The 14,772-nt window shown below is 40.5% G+C and overlaps 2 protein-coding genes across 2 annotated transcripts in view; both read right to left on the bottom strand.

Annotated features, from left to right (window-relative positions):
* The window catches only part of LOC118286526, a 78,710-nt gene extending 73,119 nt beyond the window's left edge, over positions 1-5,591 (bottom strand). Inside the window, exons 1-23 of the mRNA XM_047337813.1 lie at positions 5,403-5,591; positions 4,892-5,100; positions 4,692-4,786; positions 4,570-4,595; positions 4,385-4,406; positions 4,264-4,291; positions 4,076-4,160; positions 3,804-3,950; positions 3,506-3,717; positions 3,299-3,402; positions 3,088-3,206; positions 2,812-2,979; positions 2,394-2,593; positions 2,182-2,294; positions 1,893-1,999; positions 1,613-1,789; positions 1,106-1,314; positions 906-1,000; positions 784-809; positions 599-620; positions 478-505; positions 290-374; positions 18-164 (exon numbers count right to left, since the gene is read on the bottom strand). Of these exons, the coding sequence (XP_047193769.1) occupies positions 18-164; positions 290-374; positions 478-505; positions 599-620; positions 784-809; positions 906-1,000; positions 1,106-1,314; positions 1,613-1,789; positions 1,893-1,999; positions 2,182-2,294; positions 2,394-2,593; positions 2,812-2,979; positions 3,088-3,206; positions 3,299-3,402; positions 3,506-3,717; positions 3,804-3,950; positions 4,076-4,160; positions 4,264-4,291; positions 4,385-4,406; positions 4,570-4,595; positions 4,692-4,786; positions 4,892-5,100; positions 5,403-5,591 (2,613 nt within the window). The remainder of the gene's footprint in view (positions 1-17; positions 165-289; positions 375-477; positions 506-598; positions 621-783; positions 810-905; positions 1,001-1,105; positions 1,315-1,612; positions 1,790-1,892; positions 2,000-2,181; positions 2,295-2,393; positions 2,594-2,811; positions 2,980-3,087; positions 3,207-3,298; positions 3,403-3,505; positions 3,718-3,803; positions 3,951-4,075; positions 4,161-4,263; positions 4,292-4,384; positions 4,407-4,569; positions 4,596-4,691; positions 4,787-4,891; positions 5,101-5,402) is intronic.
* Positions 5,592-7,930: 2,339 nt separating this feature from the next.
* On the bottom strand, positions 7,931-11,806 carry LOC118286574. Its single transcript, XM_035611097.2, has 11 exons — positions 11,699-11,806; positions 10,086-10,231; positions 9,942-9,970; positions 9,825-9,837; positions 9,679-9,706; positions 9,503-9,572; positions 9,212-9,346; positions 8,692-8,707; positions 8,546-8,573; positions 8,341-8,410; positions 7,931-8,175 (listed from the first exon to the last, which is right to left on the bottom strand). Exons 2-11 carry the CDS (start codon positions 10,138-10,140, stop codon positions 7,984-7,986), a joined length of 636 nt encoding a protein of 211 aa, XP_035466990.2. The 5' UTR covers positions 10,141-10,231; positions 11,699-11,806; the 3' UTR covers positions 7,931-7,983.
* Positions 11,807-14,772: the final 2,966 nt, after the last annotated feature.

The raw sequence follows: 14,772 nt of genomic DNA on the forward strand, positions 1-14,772 counted from the left end.
TGTGGGAGTGGATTTACCGTGGTGGCAAATAATTCCAGAGCCTGGTCTAATGAAGTCAAAGCCTTTTGGAAGAGAAGCTTCCAGACCTCTACCGGGTATGTCCTTTGGCCTTCCAGTGAGCATGCCTGTAGTGCCGCCAAGTTGCTGGGTGTGAGATGTTTAGCCTTGGGAAAAAAAAGACAACCAAAAATTAGGCAAAGAATCCAGGAGCTTACAGAGACCCATTTCTCCGGATGGCAAAGTAGCAAAAGTCGAATCTCTCTTAGCTGATCGAAAAAGAAAGATGTACCGAGGAACAGGCGTGCATAGTGATGGTGAAGTTGCACAGGACCTCGGAGACATTGCCAACCGACAAGGTTTGTTCCAGCTGCGATCTGAGAAAAGAATAAAAACAATACCATTAGAATCTTAGTTAGCCTGCGTAAAAGAACTCTACCTTTCCAAATTCACCATCCAACAAAACTATGGTTCACCTACCGATTGAATGCAGCACAGATGAGGCGCTCTGTGAAAAGACAAAGTTCCAGGATCAGACATTGTACCTTCAGAACGCCATTTTGTCATCACACATGAAGTGTCTGGTATTTTGCAAACTTACCATCAACCTGGGTCTCCTGGCACTGCAGACAAGCAAAGCATAACTGTTACTCTCGCGGCAAAAGCCACTTCAATTTAAAGTACCCCTTAACGACGTCAATGTGCCAAACGTTTGTCTTGTTAATTTTGATCAGCTATTATCACATTGTTTTCCTCCATGTTGTATTCCCACAGAAATGAACTTACCATCAAGGAATGTGCAACTGCGCAACCTGTTTGGGGCAAAAATGGAAAGAAGGCATGGCATCAATGCAGCTATCAACACAAGCAGTCGTAATCGGCTTGTCTGAAAAACGATGTCAACGTACGTGGGAAGGTCTCCTTGAATGACTCTATGCCCGATCTCAGACCATCTGAAATGTCCAGTGGCAGGGATTTCAAGCTTTTTCGAAGACCAGTGAGTCTGAGGGAAGAAAACACAATTTTTTGTGACTCGTCTGGATTCACAGTTTGACCTCATGCAAACACGTATTGTTTGACTTTGGACTTGAGAAATATCCTGGCTTACATAGCTGCATAGGATTCACAGCTGATGTTGCTGGGGATCACTGCCAAGCTGCCAGGATGGAGGCTGGCCATCACAGTGGCCAAATTGACCTGGAACCACAGCTCAAAGTCTTCAGGCTCAAAGTCTTCAAATTCAGGAGCAAGGGCCGTCAGGGTCAGGTTCAGGATGGTGTCTCGTACAGCTGGATTTTTGATGAAGGTGATGTTTCTCTGCAAGTGAAGGGATTCTCTGTTTAGTTCAAGAGGATATTACACCCCTCTTGACTCATTGTCAAAATGAAAGCAAGCCTGGGGACACGTCTTTGGACTTCGGTGCATGACGGACATGATTGGGGAATAATCCGCAACAACACTTTAACCAAGCATTCCAGAGATGGGATGATTTTTGAGCCGAGGCTCGGCCACCTATTAGCTTCTGCAAACATTCCCAGAGGGCAACTTTTACACGGCCTGTTTGGCAGGCAACTATATATCGGAGAGCATGGCAATCTTAAAATCAAGCACTCACCTTCTTGTTGATGTCTGTAAAAGCCAGGAAAAACTGACCGAGCTGCTCGTCATTGTGGGACTTGTTCAAGCTTTTGAACACCTCCCGTACGATGGTCTCATTCTGCAAAGCGCCGCTGTTTGGATCAAGGATCAGCTCAGCCTTCTGGTTTGGCGTGAGGACGTCCACAACTGCCGCCTGATGACACAAACGGAGGAAACACAAAAAGCTTTTCTCTTTGACGTTCTGAGTTTTGCGCTGCTCTTTTCATGGAAGATTTGAAGGGAAATGTACGACTTACCCCAGTGATGTTGAAGACTTGGAGGTCAGTGTATGATGTAAATTGAGAAAATAGACCCAAGTTTACTGCAATCCATTGGGCGTCACTCTGAATTCCCTGCCTACAAACTGAGGACAGTAGATCATGGTTAGCGTAGGTACCATTTAGCGAGATCTTTTTTTTTATTGCTAAACGTGATACAAATCCAGTGCCAGTTTTCTTCCCAACCCCAATTTTGTAAGAATATGTCAAGCCCTGGGAAAAGCCCACACAAGCGAGCACGTGGCGCAGTTTACTTTGTCGACCCTACCTGGCTCGTTGATGACACTGGCAGATCTTTTCAGGTAGCCCAGCAGAACACCCGAGATCTTTTGTCGTCTGTGCAACGGCATTTCAGGGGAAGCTTTGGCCAGCCCGCTCACACTGAAAAGAGCAAAAACAAAACATTCGTACGCGTACCCTCAACAGTATTATTGTACTTTGGTGCACTGTAGTGCTGCTTGTTTGTAAGACACTACTCACACAACATGGTAGTTGGAGCAGTTCATGTTTGAGGTTGCATTCTCGAGCATCACTGCACTGAAACTGGCGAGGACAGGAACCAGTTTCACGTGGAACCAAACAAACCAGTCCTTTGTCTCAAAGTGCGGGAAATGGGGGCCGATGATGAGGAAGGTCCTGTTCATTACGCGATCTCTCACAGCAGGTTGGAAATCGGGTTCCTTTCAAATCACAAAACCAGAGGACTTAAACAGCAGACACTTAACTTGCAGTTAACAAGTACACCAAACAGGACACTGGGAGGGACGCAACAATATATGTGATGTGAATGGGTCTCCTGTAACTGCTGCAAAGGTTTAGAAAAGATCTAAGTACCGTCCTTGTTCAGTTAAAATCCCCCCAGATTTTCTTTCTTACCCCAGTGTCAGGGGTAACGTACCTGTCCTTTCGCTGTCAGCTCTGTCAGGAATTCCTCCACATTTTCCAGAGCATTGCCCACCTCAAGTCGTCCAAACACACGGTCGATTTGGTCTGTGTCGTTCGACGCCCCTGAGCTCAGTGTCAGCTGTGCCAACTGAGCAGAAGTGAGGGCCGACAACGATTCGTTCTACGAAGAGAAATCATTAAGCAATCAAATAGCAGTAATTTCCAAAACCATAGCTGAGAACTTTCCGTTTGGGAGGGGGAAAACGCAGCAACTGCAGTCTCCACTCACACTTGAGAAGTTGGGATTGAGGCCTTTCAAATCCTGCAGGGTCGCATATTCAGAGAAGCCGCCAATATTTGTCTGCAGCCAGTCTCCGCTCCCGTTGGTAGATGAGACACAGCCAGGATCTGCAAAGAAGACAGAAACAAACCCATTGGCAGGATACCACCACTGTTGTGACCTAGACTTTTCCAAGTTGAGTGCGAGCGCCTGCCTTTACCTGATGAGTCATTTCTTGACAGGAATGGTTTGATGAAATGAGTGAAGACTGCACGCTGTCTTTCCCCGTCCATGGATGGCCTTTGGCTGCTGAATACCTGGATGCTAAAATTTGAGAGAATGCTTTCAACATCTCAAAAAGAGGAAAACGCCAGGAGCCTCTACAATCTGGTTCACAGTGGAGCAATACATCACATAGCTTGCTTACACAGTCTGGTATGTTTGGCAGCTGAAGTTCTTGGAGCTCAGGCAGAATAGGAAGTTGGAGGATGGAGAGGCCAAAAACGGACGCAACTTTGTCTGGAACCAGCCGCTGACAAAGTCAACACTCTGCAGCTGTGCCTCGCTGAAGTTGGCAATTCTAACCTCTCCGAGGGCCTCGAGCAGATGTGGAAATATTGGGAAGCTGTTGTTGGCGGCCTGGGGTTGGAAAAAGTCATCTTGGTTATTACACAGAATTCCCACAAGGAAGCAAAGATTTTGTGAAATTGTGGGACTGGATTTACCGTGGTGGCAAATAATTCCAGAGCCTGGTCTAATGAAGTCAAAGCCTTTTGGAAGAGAAGCTTCCAGACCTCTACCGGGTATGTCCTTTGGCCTTCCAGTGAGCATGCCTGTAGTGCCGCCAAGTTGCTGGGTGTGAGATGTTTAGCCTTGGGAAAAAAAAGACAACCGAAAATTAGGCAAAGAATCCAGGAGCTTACAGAGACCCATTTCTCCGGATGGCAAAGTAGCAAAAGTCGAATCTCTCTTAGCTGATCGAAAAAGAAAGATGTACCGAGGAACAGGCGTGCATAGTGATGGTGAAGTTGCACAGGACCTCGGAGACATTGCAAACCGACAAGGTTTGTTCCAGCTGCGATCTGAGAAAAGAATAAAAACAATACCATTAGAATCTTAGTTAGCCTGCGTAAAAGAACTCTACCTTTCCAAATTCACCATCCAACAAAACTATGGTTCACCTACCGATTGAATGCAGCACAGATGAGGCGCTCTGTGAAAAGACAAAGTTCCAGGATCAGACATTGTACCTTCAGAACGCCATTTTGTCATCACACATGGAATGTCAGGTATTTTGCAAACTTACCATCAACATGGGTCTCCTCGCACTGCAGACAAGCAAAGCATAACTGTTACTCTCGCGGCAAAAGCCACTTCAATTTAAAGTACCCCTTAACGACGTCAATGTGCCAAACGTTTGTCTTGTTAATTTTGATCAGCTATTATCACATTGTTTTCCTCCATGTTGTATTCCCACAGAAATGAACTTACCATCAAGGAATGTGCAACTGCGCAACCTGTTTGGGGCAAAAATGGAAAGAAGGCATGGCATCAATGCAGCTATCAACACAAGCAGTCGTAATCGGCTTGTCTGAAAAACGATGTCAACGTACGTGGGAAGGTCTCCTTGAATGACTCTATGCCCGATCTCAGACCATCTGAAATGTCCAGTGGCAGGGATTTCAAGCTTTTTCGAAGACCAGTGAGTCTGAGGGAAGAAAACACAATTTTTTGTGACTCGTCTGGATTCACAGTTTGACCTCATGCAAACACGTATTGTTTGACTTTGGACTTGAGAAATATCCTGGCTTACATAGCTGCATAGGATTCACAGCTGATGTTGCTGGGGATCACTGCCAAGCTGCCAGGATGGAGGCTGGCCATCACAGTGGCCAAATTGACCTGGAACCACAGCTCAAAGTCTTCAGGCTCAAAGTCTTCAAATTCAGGAGCAAGGGCCGTCAGGGTCAGGTTCAGGATGGTGTCTCGTACAGCTGGATTTTTGATGAAGGTGATGTTTCTCTGCAAGTGAAGGGATTCTCTGTTTAGTTCAAGAGGATATTACACCCCTCTTGACTCATTGTCAAAATGAAAGCAAGCCTGGGGACACGTCTTTGGACTTCGGTGCATGACGGACATGATTGGGGAATAATCCGCAACAACACTTTAACCAAGCATTCCAGAGATGGGATCATTTTGAGCCGAGGCTCGGCCACCTATTAGCGTCTGCAAACATTCCCAGAGCAAAGGGCAACTTTTACACGGCCTGTTTGGCAGGCAACTATATATCGGAGAGCATGGCAATCTTAAAATCAAGCACTCACCTTCTTGTTGATGACTGTAAAAGCCAGGAAAAACTGACCGAGCTGCTCGTCATTGTGGGACTTGTTCAAGCTTTTGAACACCTCCCGTACGATGGTCTCATTCTGCAAAGCGCCGCTGTTTGGATCAAGGATCAGCTCAGCCTTCTGGTTTGGTGAAAGTTTACCCAAAACTTCTTCCTGTATCAACATCAATTAAAAGATGTTGACTGATATAGCATTATGTTCACATAAAGTAATATGAAAACGTTTTAATATATGTTCTTTAATTCCTTAAAGCCCTAGTGTGTAATTTATGTACTTTTCTGGCAGCATCTGGTGGTAAAATCGCAAACCGCAACCAACTGAGAACCCGAAAGGGGACAATTTATGGTGACACACCGCTTATTCCATTTCCGGTTTCCGGCAGCGCTGGATATTTAACGCAAATGCCCGTATTCTTGACCGTTTTTTGCAACCATATTTATTGCTGCGTTCAATCATACCTCGGAACTCGGACCCCAGAAGTCGGGTTCGTTATTTTTGTCTGACCTCCCACGTCTCAGTGGAACACAGCACAACACGACGTAGCAAACATGGAGACTTACACGCAGGTCTGGTCCACCTAATGTTTCTATACTCATTGAAAGTTAACGAAAAAACATTGGTTCTTTGTTGCAGGTGATAAAACATGTATGAACACATAGTGATGGACAATATATTAAATTTCTCTAATACTTTCTTCGAAATATTACACACTGGAGCTTTAATTAATGAAATAAAGTGTTACTCACTGCTCTGAAATGGGCGTTCATTTCTTTAAGATCCTCAAGACTTGCATAGACTAAAAACTTTCCCAGGTATCTCTGCAGCCATTCTGCACTCCCATTCACGTTTCTGGTACATCCAGGTTCTGGAAATTTAGTATAAAAGAGATTTTCAAAAAGAATTGTATGTCAACAAGGTCGAGTTGTACATGTTTCTCTAAATGATCTCTACATCAAATGTTCTTGACCATGTTTTGAATGTGCATTCAAATGTAATTCTTATTTCTTCTTATCTTCCCATTTAATCCCTCATATTACTGTATACGATTTGATTAATCTTCTTTGACACATTGAGCACAGATCCTTGTCTTTTTACCTGATAAGTTCTCTCTTGAGAGGTAGACCTGAATGAAGTTTGTGTAGATCATTTTCCTCTTCATCCTTTCAGAAGTCTCCAGCTCCTCACTCATTGCACCAATCCTTAACAATACATTTTAGTTATTCTTTTGTCTCAAAACAATGAGATGTAGATCATAGGTTGTCAGGCAGGAACACCAAAATGCATGTTTGCAAGAAAGTACATAAATATACCTATATACTTCTAGTGTAATTACACAGATTCACAGTGACTGTTGCATTTTGGTTGTTTTCATCCAGGCTGAATTTTACCTTGTGCACGATAAAAAAATCATTTGGGCAGGCTATTCAAATTGTGCTACTGCTGTTTTTAACATTTGCTCCTGAAACACGTTTTTTTGTAACAGGGCTGACACAATAACAAGAGTCAGTGCCACATTGACAATGGCTCAAAGAGATCCCACTCATTTTTTGTAAATGCTTTTAAGGGAAAGTCTTGTAGTTATCTTAATCATTTGGAGGAGATATTGATTGAAATTGAGTATGTATTCCTCTGAAATAAACTATAGTCACTCAATATGCAGCATCAGTCTTGTGTGAAAATTCTCCAGCAAATGAAGTAATAGCAGAGATGGGATTTTAAGAATTACTGCCCTCTGAGAGGGTGTGGACCAAGTTGGGTTTTATCAGGCATTATTGTTGTTAGCCCTTAAACGCCCCTTTTAATCTTCTTTTCATGCCAGTGTGCTCTCTGCTGTCACAGTGACTCTGACTCTGGTAGCAACAGTTCAGTTCCTTTGAACAGTTGGACTTGATCTACATTCACTAGTAAAATAGAATTCACTTACAGTTCTTGGAAAGAACTGCAGCTGAAGTTCAGACTGCTCAGCCTGATCAAAACGTTTTCATCAACATAGGGCAAAAGAGGACCCATCTTTAGTGAGAACCACAGTCTGCCGAATCTTGAATCACTGTGGTTACCCAGACTTAGACTTTCCAATATGCCAAATACATCCAGAGCATTGGATCCAGACTCATTGGCACCCTGTTGTAAAACAAAGTTGCAATACACTATTAATAAAAGCTAAATTACATATATGTTTTCATAAGACTGTCTTTTGAATGTTATTAAAAGTTACTAGAAACATAAAATAAAACATTTTAAACTAAATAGGTGCTCAAAAATAATGTAGTCCCACACCAAAAAACCCCCCATAAAACATTGGAGTATAACTTGCTATCACTCCCAAATTGACTGATAGGGGTCTAGCACTGTAAAGGGACCAACACTAACTCTGATCAAAGTCGTCAGTATTTTCTGAAGCCATCAAAGATTTTCGCACTGATGTAAAGAAGTCTTGTTAACCTATTTTGAATACGTTAGGAATTTTGAAAAAGAACAATACGATATATTGCATGTTAAGTATTTACAAAGAAATATTTATTTCTTGCAGTGAGGCGACGCAATGCCGTCTGCCTTATCAGTCAGTAATAAAAATACATTGAATTCCATAAACAAAAAAACAAACCAGGTCAAAGAAGACTTTTAAAGTCAACTCCATAATCTTTCTGAGGTTTTGTTCCAACTCCATGGACTGGTCTTCTGAAAAGCTTCCATTTTTTCCACTTTTACACGATAGCTCCTCTGCCAGAGTGACCACTGCAGCTGATATCTTCAGAGAACATAGGAGAGAACATTGGAAGGTACTGCAAGCAACTAAACACAAGAGGCTGCCGTTTATCAATATTTCAAGGCGGTGACTTTGAAAAGTGACATAGATTATTGGGTTTAAGGGGCACGTTGAATTTACTACTTATGTGAAATCTGAAAGACTTACTCTGTGACTTGCATTTCGCAAATTTACTGCCTGGCAGGTTCCCTGGTAACCACTGCTTGAATTGGGATTGCTTAGAACAAAAAAGAAAATGAATCATTGAACATTGAATTACATTATAATTTAAGTTGTACTCTTCGTGGACACTGATGTATGAATGTGTAAAATCAAATGTTAAATTGTTGTCTCACAAAATTGCACACTTTACCTGTTTTCAGATGTCAGTGAACCTGGACCTACAAATGTCAAAATAAAAGTGATTACATAGACTCAACAGTTCGACTACACACAGATTGCCTACTTAATGTGACTGCTAAGAATGAATTGATTTGAGTATAGAACTGTTTTTCCTACCTAATGTTGTATTTCGCTGAAATGAAAAATAGGAAAGAGGCATATTTATTCAGTAAAAGTACAAGAAGTAAGACGTATAATGTAATGTCTGCATTCACATGTTGGGTCTTTGAACTTCGATGGATCAAATTTGAGCCGCCGACATACAATGTAATACTTCCATATTCATTAGATTATGCCCCTGCTTTACTCACGTTTAGAGGGAGGGAGAGAGAGAAAGAGAGAGACAACCATTCCCACTCACATTCACACCTATGGCCTCTGCATGTTTTTGGTCTGTGCTATGAGGCTGCAGTCCCCAGAGGAAAAACCCAAACCCCCCGCAGACACGGAGAGAACATTCGAACTCCACATAGAGAAACGGCCCTGCCGTACGTGCATTCAAACCAAAAGCCTTATTGCAGTGAGGCGACACAGTATCGTCTGACTTATCAGTCAGTAATAACCATAAATTGACCCCCCCCCCCCCCAAAAAAAATAATAATAATAATAAATAAATAAAATGAAATATTTTTTTTACCAGGTCAAAGAAGACTTTTAAAGTCAACTCCTGAATCTTTCTGAGGTTTTGTTCCAGCTCCATGGACTCATCTGCTGATAAGCTTCCATTTTTCCCCCTTTTGCAGGATAGCAGTGTGTCCACTGCAGCTGATATCTTCAGAGAACATAGGAGAGAAAATTGGAAGGTACTGCAAGCAACTAAACACAAGAGGGTGCTGTTTATCAATACTTCTTGGTGGGGACTGAAAAGTGACACAGTTTATTGGGTTTAAGGGGCATGTTGAACTGATGTGAACTCTGAAAGACTTACTCCGTGACTGGCATTTTGCAGATTTGCTACATGGCAAGGGTCCTGGTAACCATTGGTTGAATTGGGATTGCTTGGAACAAAATGAAATTAAGTACATTATGGCGAGTTCCTCATGGACACTAATGAGTGTGTTAGATTAAATGTTATATTGTTGTCTTAGAAATTTGCACACTAACCTGTTATCAGATGTCGATGAACATATCTCTACAAACGTCAAAATAAAAGTGATTACATAGAAATAACAATTTGACTACACTCAGATTACCTACTTAGTGTGACAATTAAGAATGAATTAATCTGAATAAAGAACTGTTGTTCCTACCTGATGCTGTAGGCTAAAATAGAAAATATGAATAAGGCATATTTATTCAGTATCCGTGAGACATATGAACACACACAACTCAGTAAAACTTTTAGTGCTGCGATAAAACAAACTTACGATTGCAGAGATCAGCACTGACAGAGCAACTGAGGGAATGAGAGAAAAATACACATTTAATTTAAATCCTTAAATCATGTGGACCAGCTCAACAGCCGGTGATCATCACGTGACCTCAATGAAAGAAAAGGCTTGTACACTCACCAACCCTGACAGCTGAGAGTAGCAGAACTTGGATGGAAGTTCTGGGACCACCCATTGTGACAGCAGTGTTCAGTCACCTTTTCATTGATTTACTTTCTTTGACCTTCGGATTATTTACTTGGCAGTTTAGAGGCACAATAAGAATACTAGGAGAAAGGACAATAATCATAGTCAGAAGCATATCTATCTTTGTGTATTCATGGACTTAGACCTTAATTTTAACAGCCACACAATTGCAAAGTCAGGCTAACGCCACCGTCGGAACATGGAGAGGATTGAAGGACTTGTGTCTCAGCAGGATCTGCTGAAATTGGCTCATATCACTCCAGTTCTCAGATCTCTACAATGGCTTCCTTTCTGTCAAAGAATTGACTTCAAAATACTGCTGCTGGGTTCAGGCCAAAATACATTTCTGATCTGCTGCTGCGCTCTGAACCATCGTCTGGGACTGGTCTGCTCTCTGTCTCCTGAGTCAAAACTAAACATGGAGAAGCAGCGTTCACCTTTTATGCTGCACATATGTGGAACAAACTCCCAGAGAACTGCAGTCTGTTCAATCAAAGACTTTCCAGTTTGAAACAGCAAATCAAGCAAATCATCAAATTCAAAGAATTTCTCATTTTACTTTTACTCTTGATTTATCTATGTATTTACTTAGAATTCTCTATTTATCTCTTTTTAATTTATCTCCAAATGCTTCTATTAGTTTTGTCTTGTGTTGCTATTACAATTTTGCATGATGCCTTTTACAATTACATTCATTTAGCTGACGCTTCTGTCCAAAGTGCATTTAACCATTAAGATATATTAAATGCAAGAATCCTTTGAGTACATAAAAATTTATCGAATAGGCAAAATGGCTTCAAACGCTACATTTTGATTTTTTGGTCTGTTTGTTTTCTTTTGGGTTTTTTCTGTTTTAATGATTCAAGGACTAAGGTGCAGTCTGAACGGGTGAGTTTTCAGTCTGGGACAGAACGTTTGAATGGATTCTGCTTGACCATCTTCTGGATGTAGGAAGAGCCTGAGTCATTCGCACTTACAATATATCTTTTGTAAATTCCTTTGATTTGACTCGCTGAAAAAATATGCAATACAAATACACATACTTTACCTTGCAGTCCAATATACAGTAATTTATTTGATACAAACCAAACTCTAATGTGCAAAGAAAACCCGCCTCCATCTCTTTGTGTGATTTTGAAGTGCAGCATTTGTCTTTTTTGCATTCACAGCTCTACATATCTTTGTCTCAATATTTAACTATAAAGAGATTTTTTTGCTAAAAAATATATATAATGAACCAGTACGTTTATTAGTTTATTAGTAATAATATAATTTAGCTCACATATTACTGAAGTAATATCAAGCAATATATGTTTCACATAAACACAATGCTAAATGCAACACTCGTACTTCATCACTTCATCAGTACATGTGCGTCAAAAAATCATGGTAAAAATTACCTTTCAGTTACAAGTTGCTCAGAGTAAAGTTTTTACTTAAACAAAAAAAAAAATATATAGTTTAAAGCAGAGCAATTCTAGGATGATATCAATAGCAGAATTTGTCAAACAGACAAGATAGGCCTTAGAAAGATAGTTTGAACTCACCCTTCTGTCTTTGCTCTGTCAGAGAAAGTGAGGCTTGTGATCAGAGGTAGAGCAGGTATTGCATTGGGTGGGGCAAAAACAAAACAAGAATAATCGCAGCTAAATTTCAGAAATGAGTCTTGAACAAAAGCTTGTGCATGATGCTCAGAATGTTCTGTAAGGAGGCAGAGAGTTCCATTTGGATGAAGACAGATCACAAAACCTCTCATTCAGTTTTCAAAGTAGACAAACCACTTTGCAAAATACAATGCACAGAAATCATTGGCTCCTCCATCATTGTGATATCGTTGTTATGATACTATTATTATAGCTTGTGTTTATGTAAAATGCTCATGTTTTTGCACTGTATAGTTTGATAGCATATCCTCATTTCTGAATTACTAAAGATAATGAAGTGAATTATGATGAGTCATTCCTCTGCAACCTGCTTGGTTAAGGCATCCACTTGACTTGATCACAGAAAGACTGGCTGTGTTGAAGGTTTTAGGCTAACGACATGCTGCTAAAGGTTGCGGTTTGGGTTCTGATGCCACCACTATGGGATGCTTTTGTCTTCAGTTTTTTTTTAAAATTCTGCACATTTGTGGCACATGCATATTAAACGTGTATCTTGTTGATTAGACAATGTAGTCTTTACATTTAAGTCTTAGCAAACTTGTATATTTATTAATGATCATGCCATTCATGGATGTATACAGTCAAGGCCCAATTTCAAATAGACAAACGTGCAAATGAAGGTAACGGGATCAGTCATTTCTCAAGTAGTAGTAGTAGTCTCATTAATTATAACTTCGTACCTCGGAACAGTAGAAACTCAAATGATGTTTCAAAATGCCCAGAATTGCACACTGTTCAATGTTATTTTGAGTCATGAAATGTATTACAGCCCCATCCTCAAAATGCTCTGAAATGTATACATGCCTTCTAGCTACTGTAAAGCTGATAAAGTTCTATTAAAAAAACAAATGCTGCAATGTGTACACATAGCTAAACAAACAGTATTGGGGCTTATTAAGTGTGAAGAATATTTTTCTATTTTCTTTACCTTTGGCTTGAAAAAAGACAATACAGGTTTGAAAAGTGGAAATAAGTTTAGTTTGGTTTTTTTATCTGACACATAAGCTCTTAATGATTCAGGGGAGTATGTATTTTTTCAAACTCCTGATATTTTAAAAGAAATGTAAAATGTTTTTTTTTTTTGTATATTTGGATGGGGACATTAGCCTAGAATAGGCTTAACATGACCATGGAAGCTGCAGAGGACACATGTAGAGGAAGTGCAGAAGGACCCTGACACTCATCACCCTGGTGATGCCAGTGTTTCCTGTGGCACTTGACCTGGGGAAAGGACGATTGGATTTTATAGTATGTACTATCTTTGAAGGTATTCTTGAGGCAGGAATAGTTTAGCTGAGTTGGTTTTAAATCTATGAATCACTGGAAAATTTCAGTGATTTGAAGCTCAGTGAAAAACAGGGCCAGGTGTGGGACCTGTCACTTACCAGGTTATTCTTAACTAAAGAATGATTTCCTTAAGAGAAATTGATTGTGCATACCTTTTGGAAGACATTTTAATCATAAATTTAAAAATAACATTACGCCTAATATGATGGGGAGGGATTAAATTGGGGCCTGTAAAGACTTACACTAAAACGTTTTTTGGGTTTATTAAAACCTAATCTGTGCATGTCATCCTAATGCTTTCGTGTGCAGAGGATCTGTGTTGTTGTACCATGCACAGTCCGCTGGTCTGTTCTCTATTTGAATCACAATTCTTCCATCTACTTCTTTTGGCCTTTTCATCCAAGCTTTTAAAAACAGCATGTGAGGGCAAGAACATGGTATCAGTACATGAAAAAATAAAATGGCAGCTGCTCTATGTCAGTTTCCGTTTCTCTGTAAATGAGGAGAAAGTCAACCTGCCAATCCACTCTCCTCTTAGTGCTCACACCTGTCACTGGCTGACACACCCCAATATTAAAACTACAGTCAGACCAGAACTGGTAGGATGAAACAGGACCAATACGTGCATTACAACATCAACATTTAGTGCTAATTGGAACTGTGCATTGAAGAAATAACTGTAAAAATAAAATTGACAGAAACACAGGGGGAAAAACAGCACAGAGTTTTTGTTAGTTTACATCTATCAGTTTGTTTTTGCTTTTGTGACATTAGAAGAACAATTACTTTGACCCTATTATGGTACGCAGAAGGAAGAAAGTTTCAATTTATTTAGTCTATTATTTTACATAAAAGTAAATAAATTATAAGCATCCCCAATTTAAAAAAAAAAGTCTATATCATTATAAATTTATCCTGTTAGTGGTTCGTAAACAAACAATTGTCCAGTCCAAGAATGTCAGTAATGGACCTGCAACACCCTCTGGGAGAAGATGCCAGACTGCGATACGTGATACTGTAACAGTAAAGGAAAACAAAGTAGAAAATAATGCACTGTAACTGATGATTGATGAAAGCAGTGAATATAAAAAACAACAACACAGTGCAATACAGACACCTTTTATTGATGAAGAAAAACATGCTCATAACATTTTAACTATGGCCTAGATGGCATATTTTCATATACTATTAAAGATGGATACAGCACTGTTTTGCTCTGATGATGAACACAAATTGGGTTTAAGGAAGACATATCTCAAAAAAGTTTCTCTAGGAGATTTGGTTAAAGTGTAAATCCAGTTTACCATTTCTGTACAGAGGCAGGAGCATAGAAAACTGAAAGTTTGATCGCTGAATGCCGACGAGTCAGGAAGCTGTTTCGTTCATTGCTTAAGGTGAGAAAGAAAAGGGGCATGTTTAGACGGCCTGAAGAGTCATCATTTAAATCTCAGAAATTCAATTGTGATTACTCGTTGACAGTTCTCTGCGGAGATACTCATTCATCCAGGCCATTGACGTCCACAGGGGTGTTGAATCAGGAGCAGGTAAACCAAATCAAATCACCCCGCATGCACAGGTACAGACACTGAATGACCCGGGAGGAGCCCATGGATGTTCTCCTCAGCAATCCTGTGCAGGGTTGTCACTTTGGCCATTTTCCATGCGATGAG

Source organism: Scophthalmus maximus, chromosome 15 (genome assembly GCF_022379125.1).
Source record: "Scophthalmus maximus strain ysfricsl-2021 chromosome 15, ASM2237912v1, whole genome shotgun sequence".
Classification (NCBI taxonomy): domain Eukaryota; kingdom Metazoa; phylum Chordata; class Actinopteri; order Pleuronectiformes; family Scophthalmidae; genus Scophthalmus; species Scophthalmus maximus.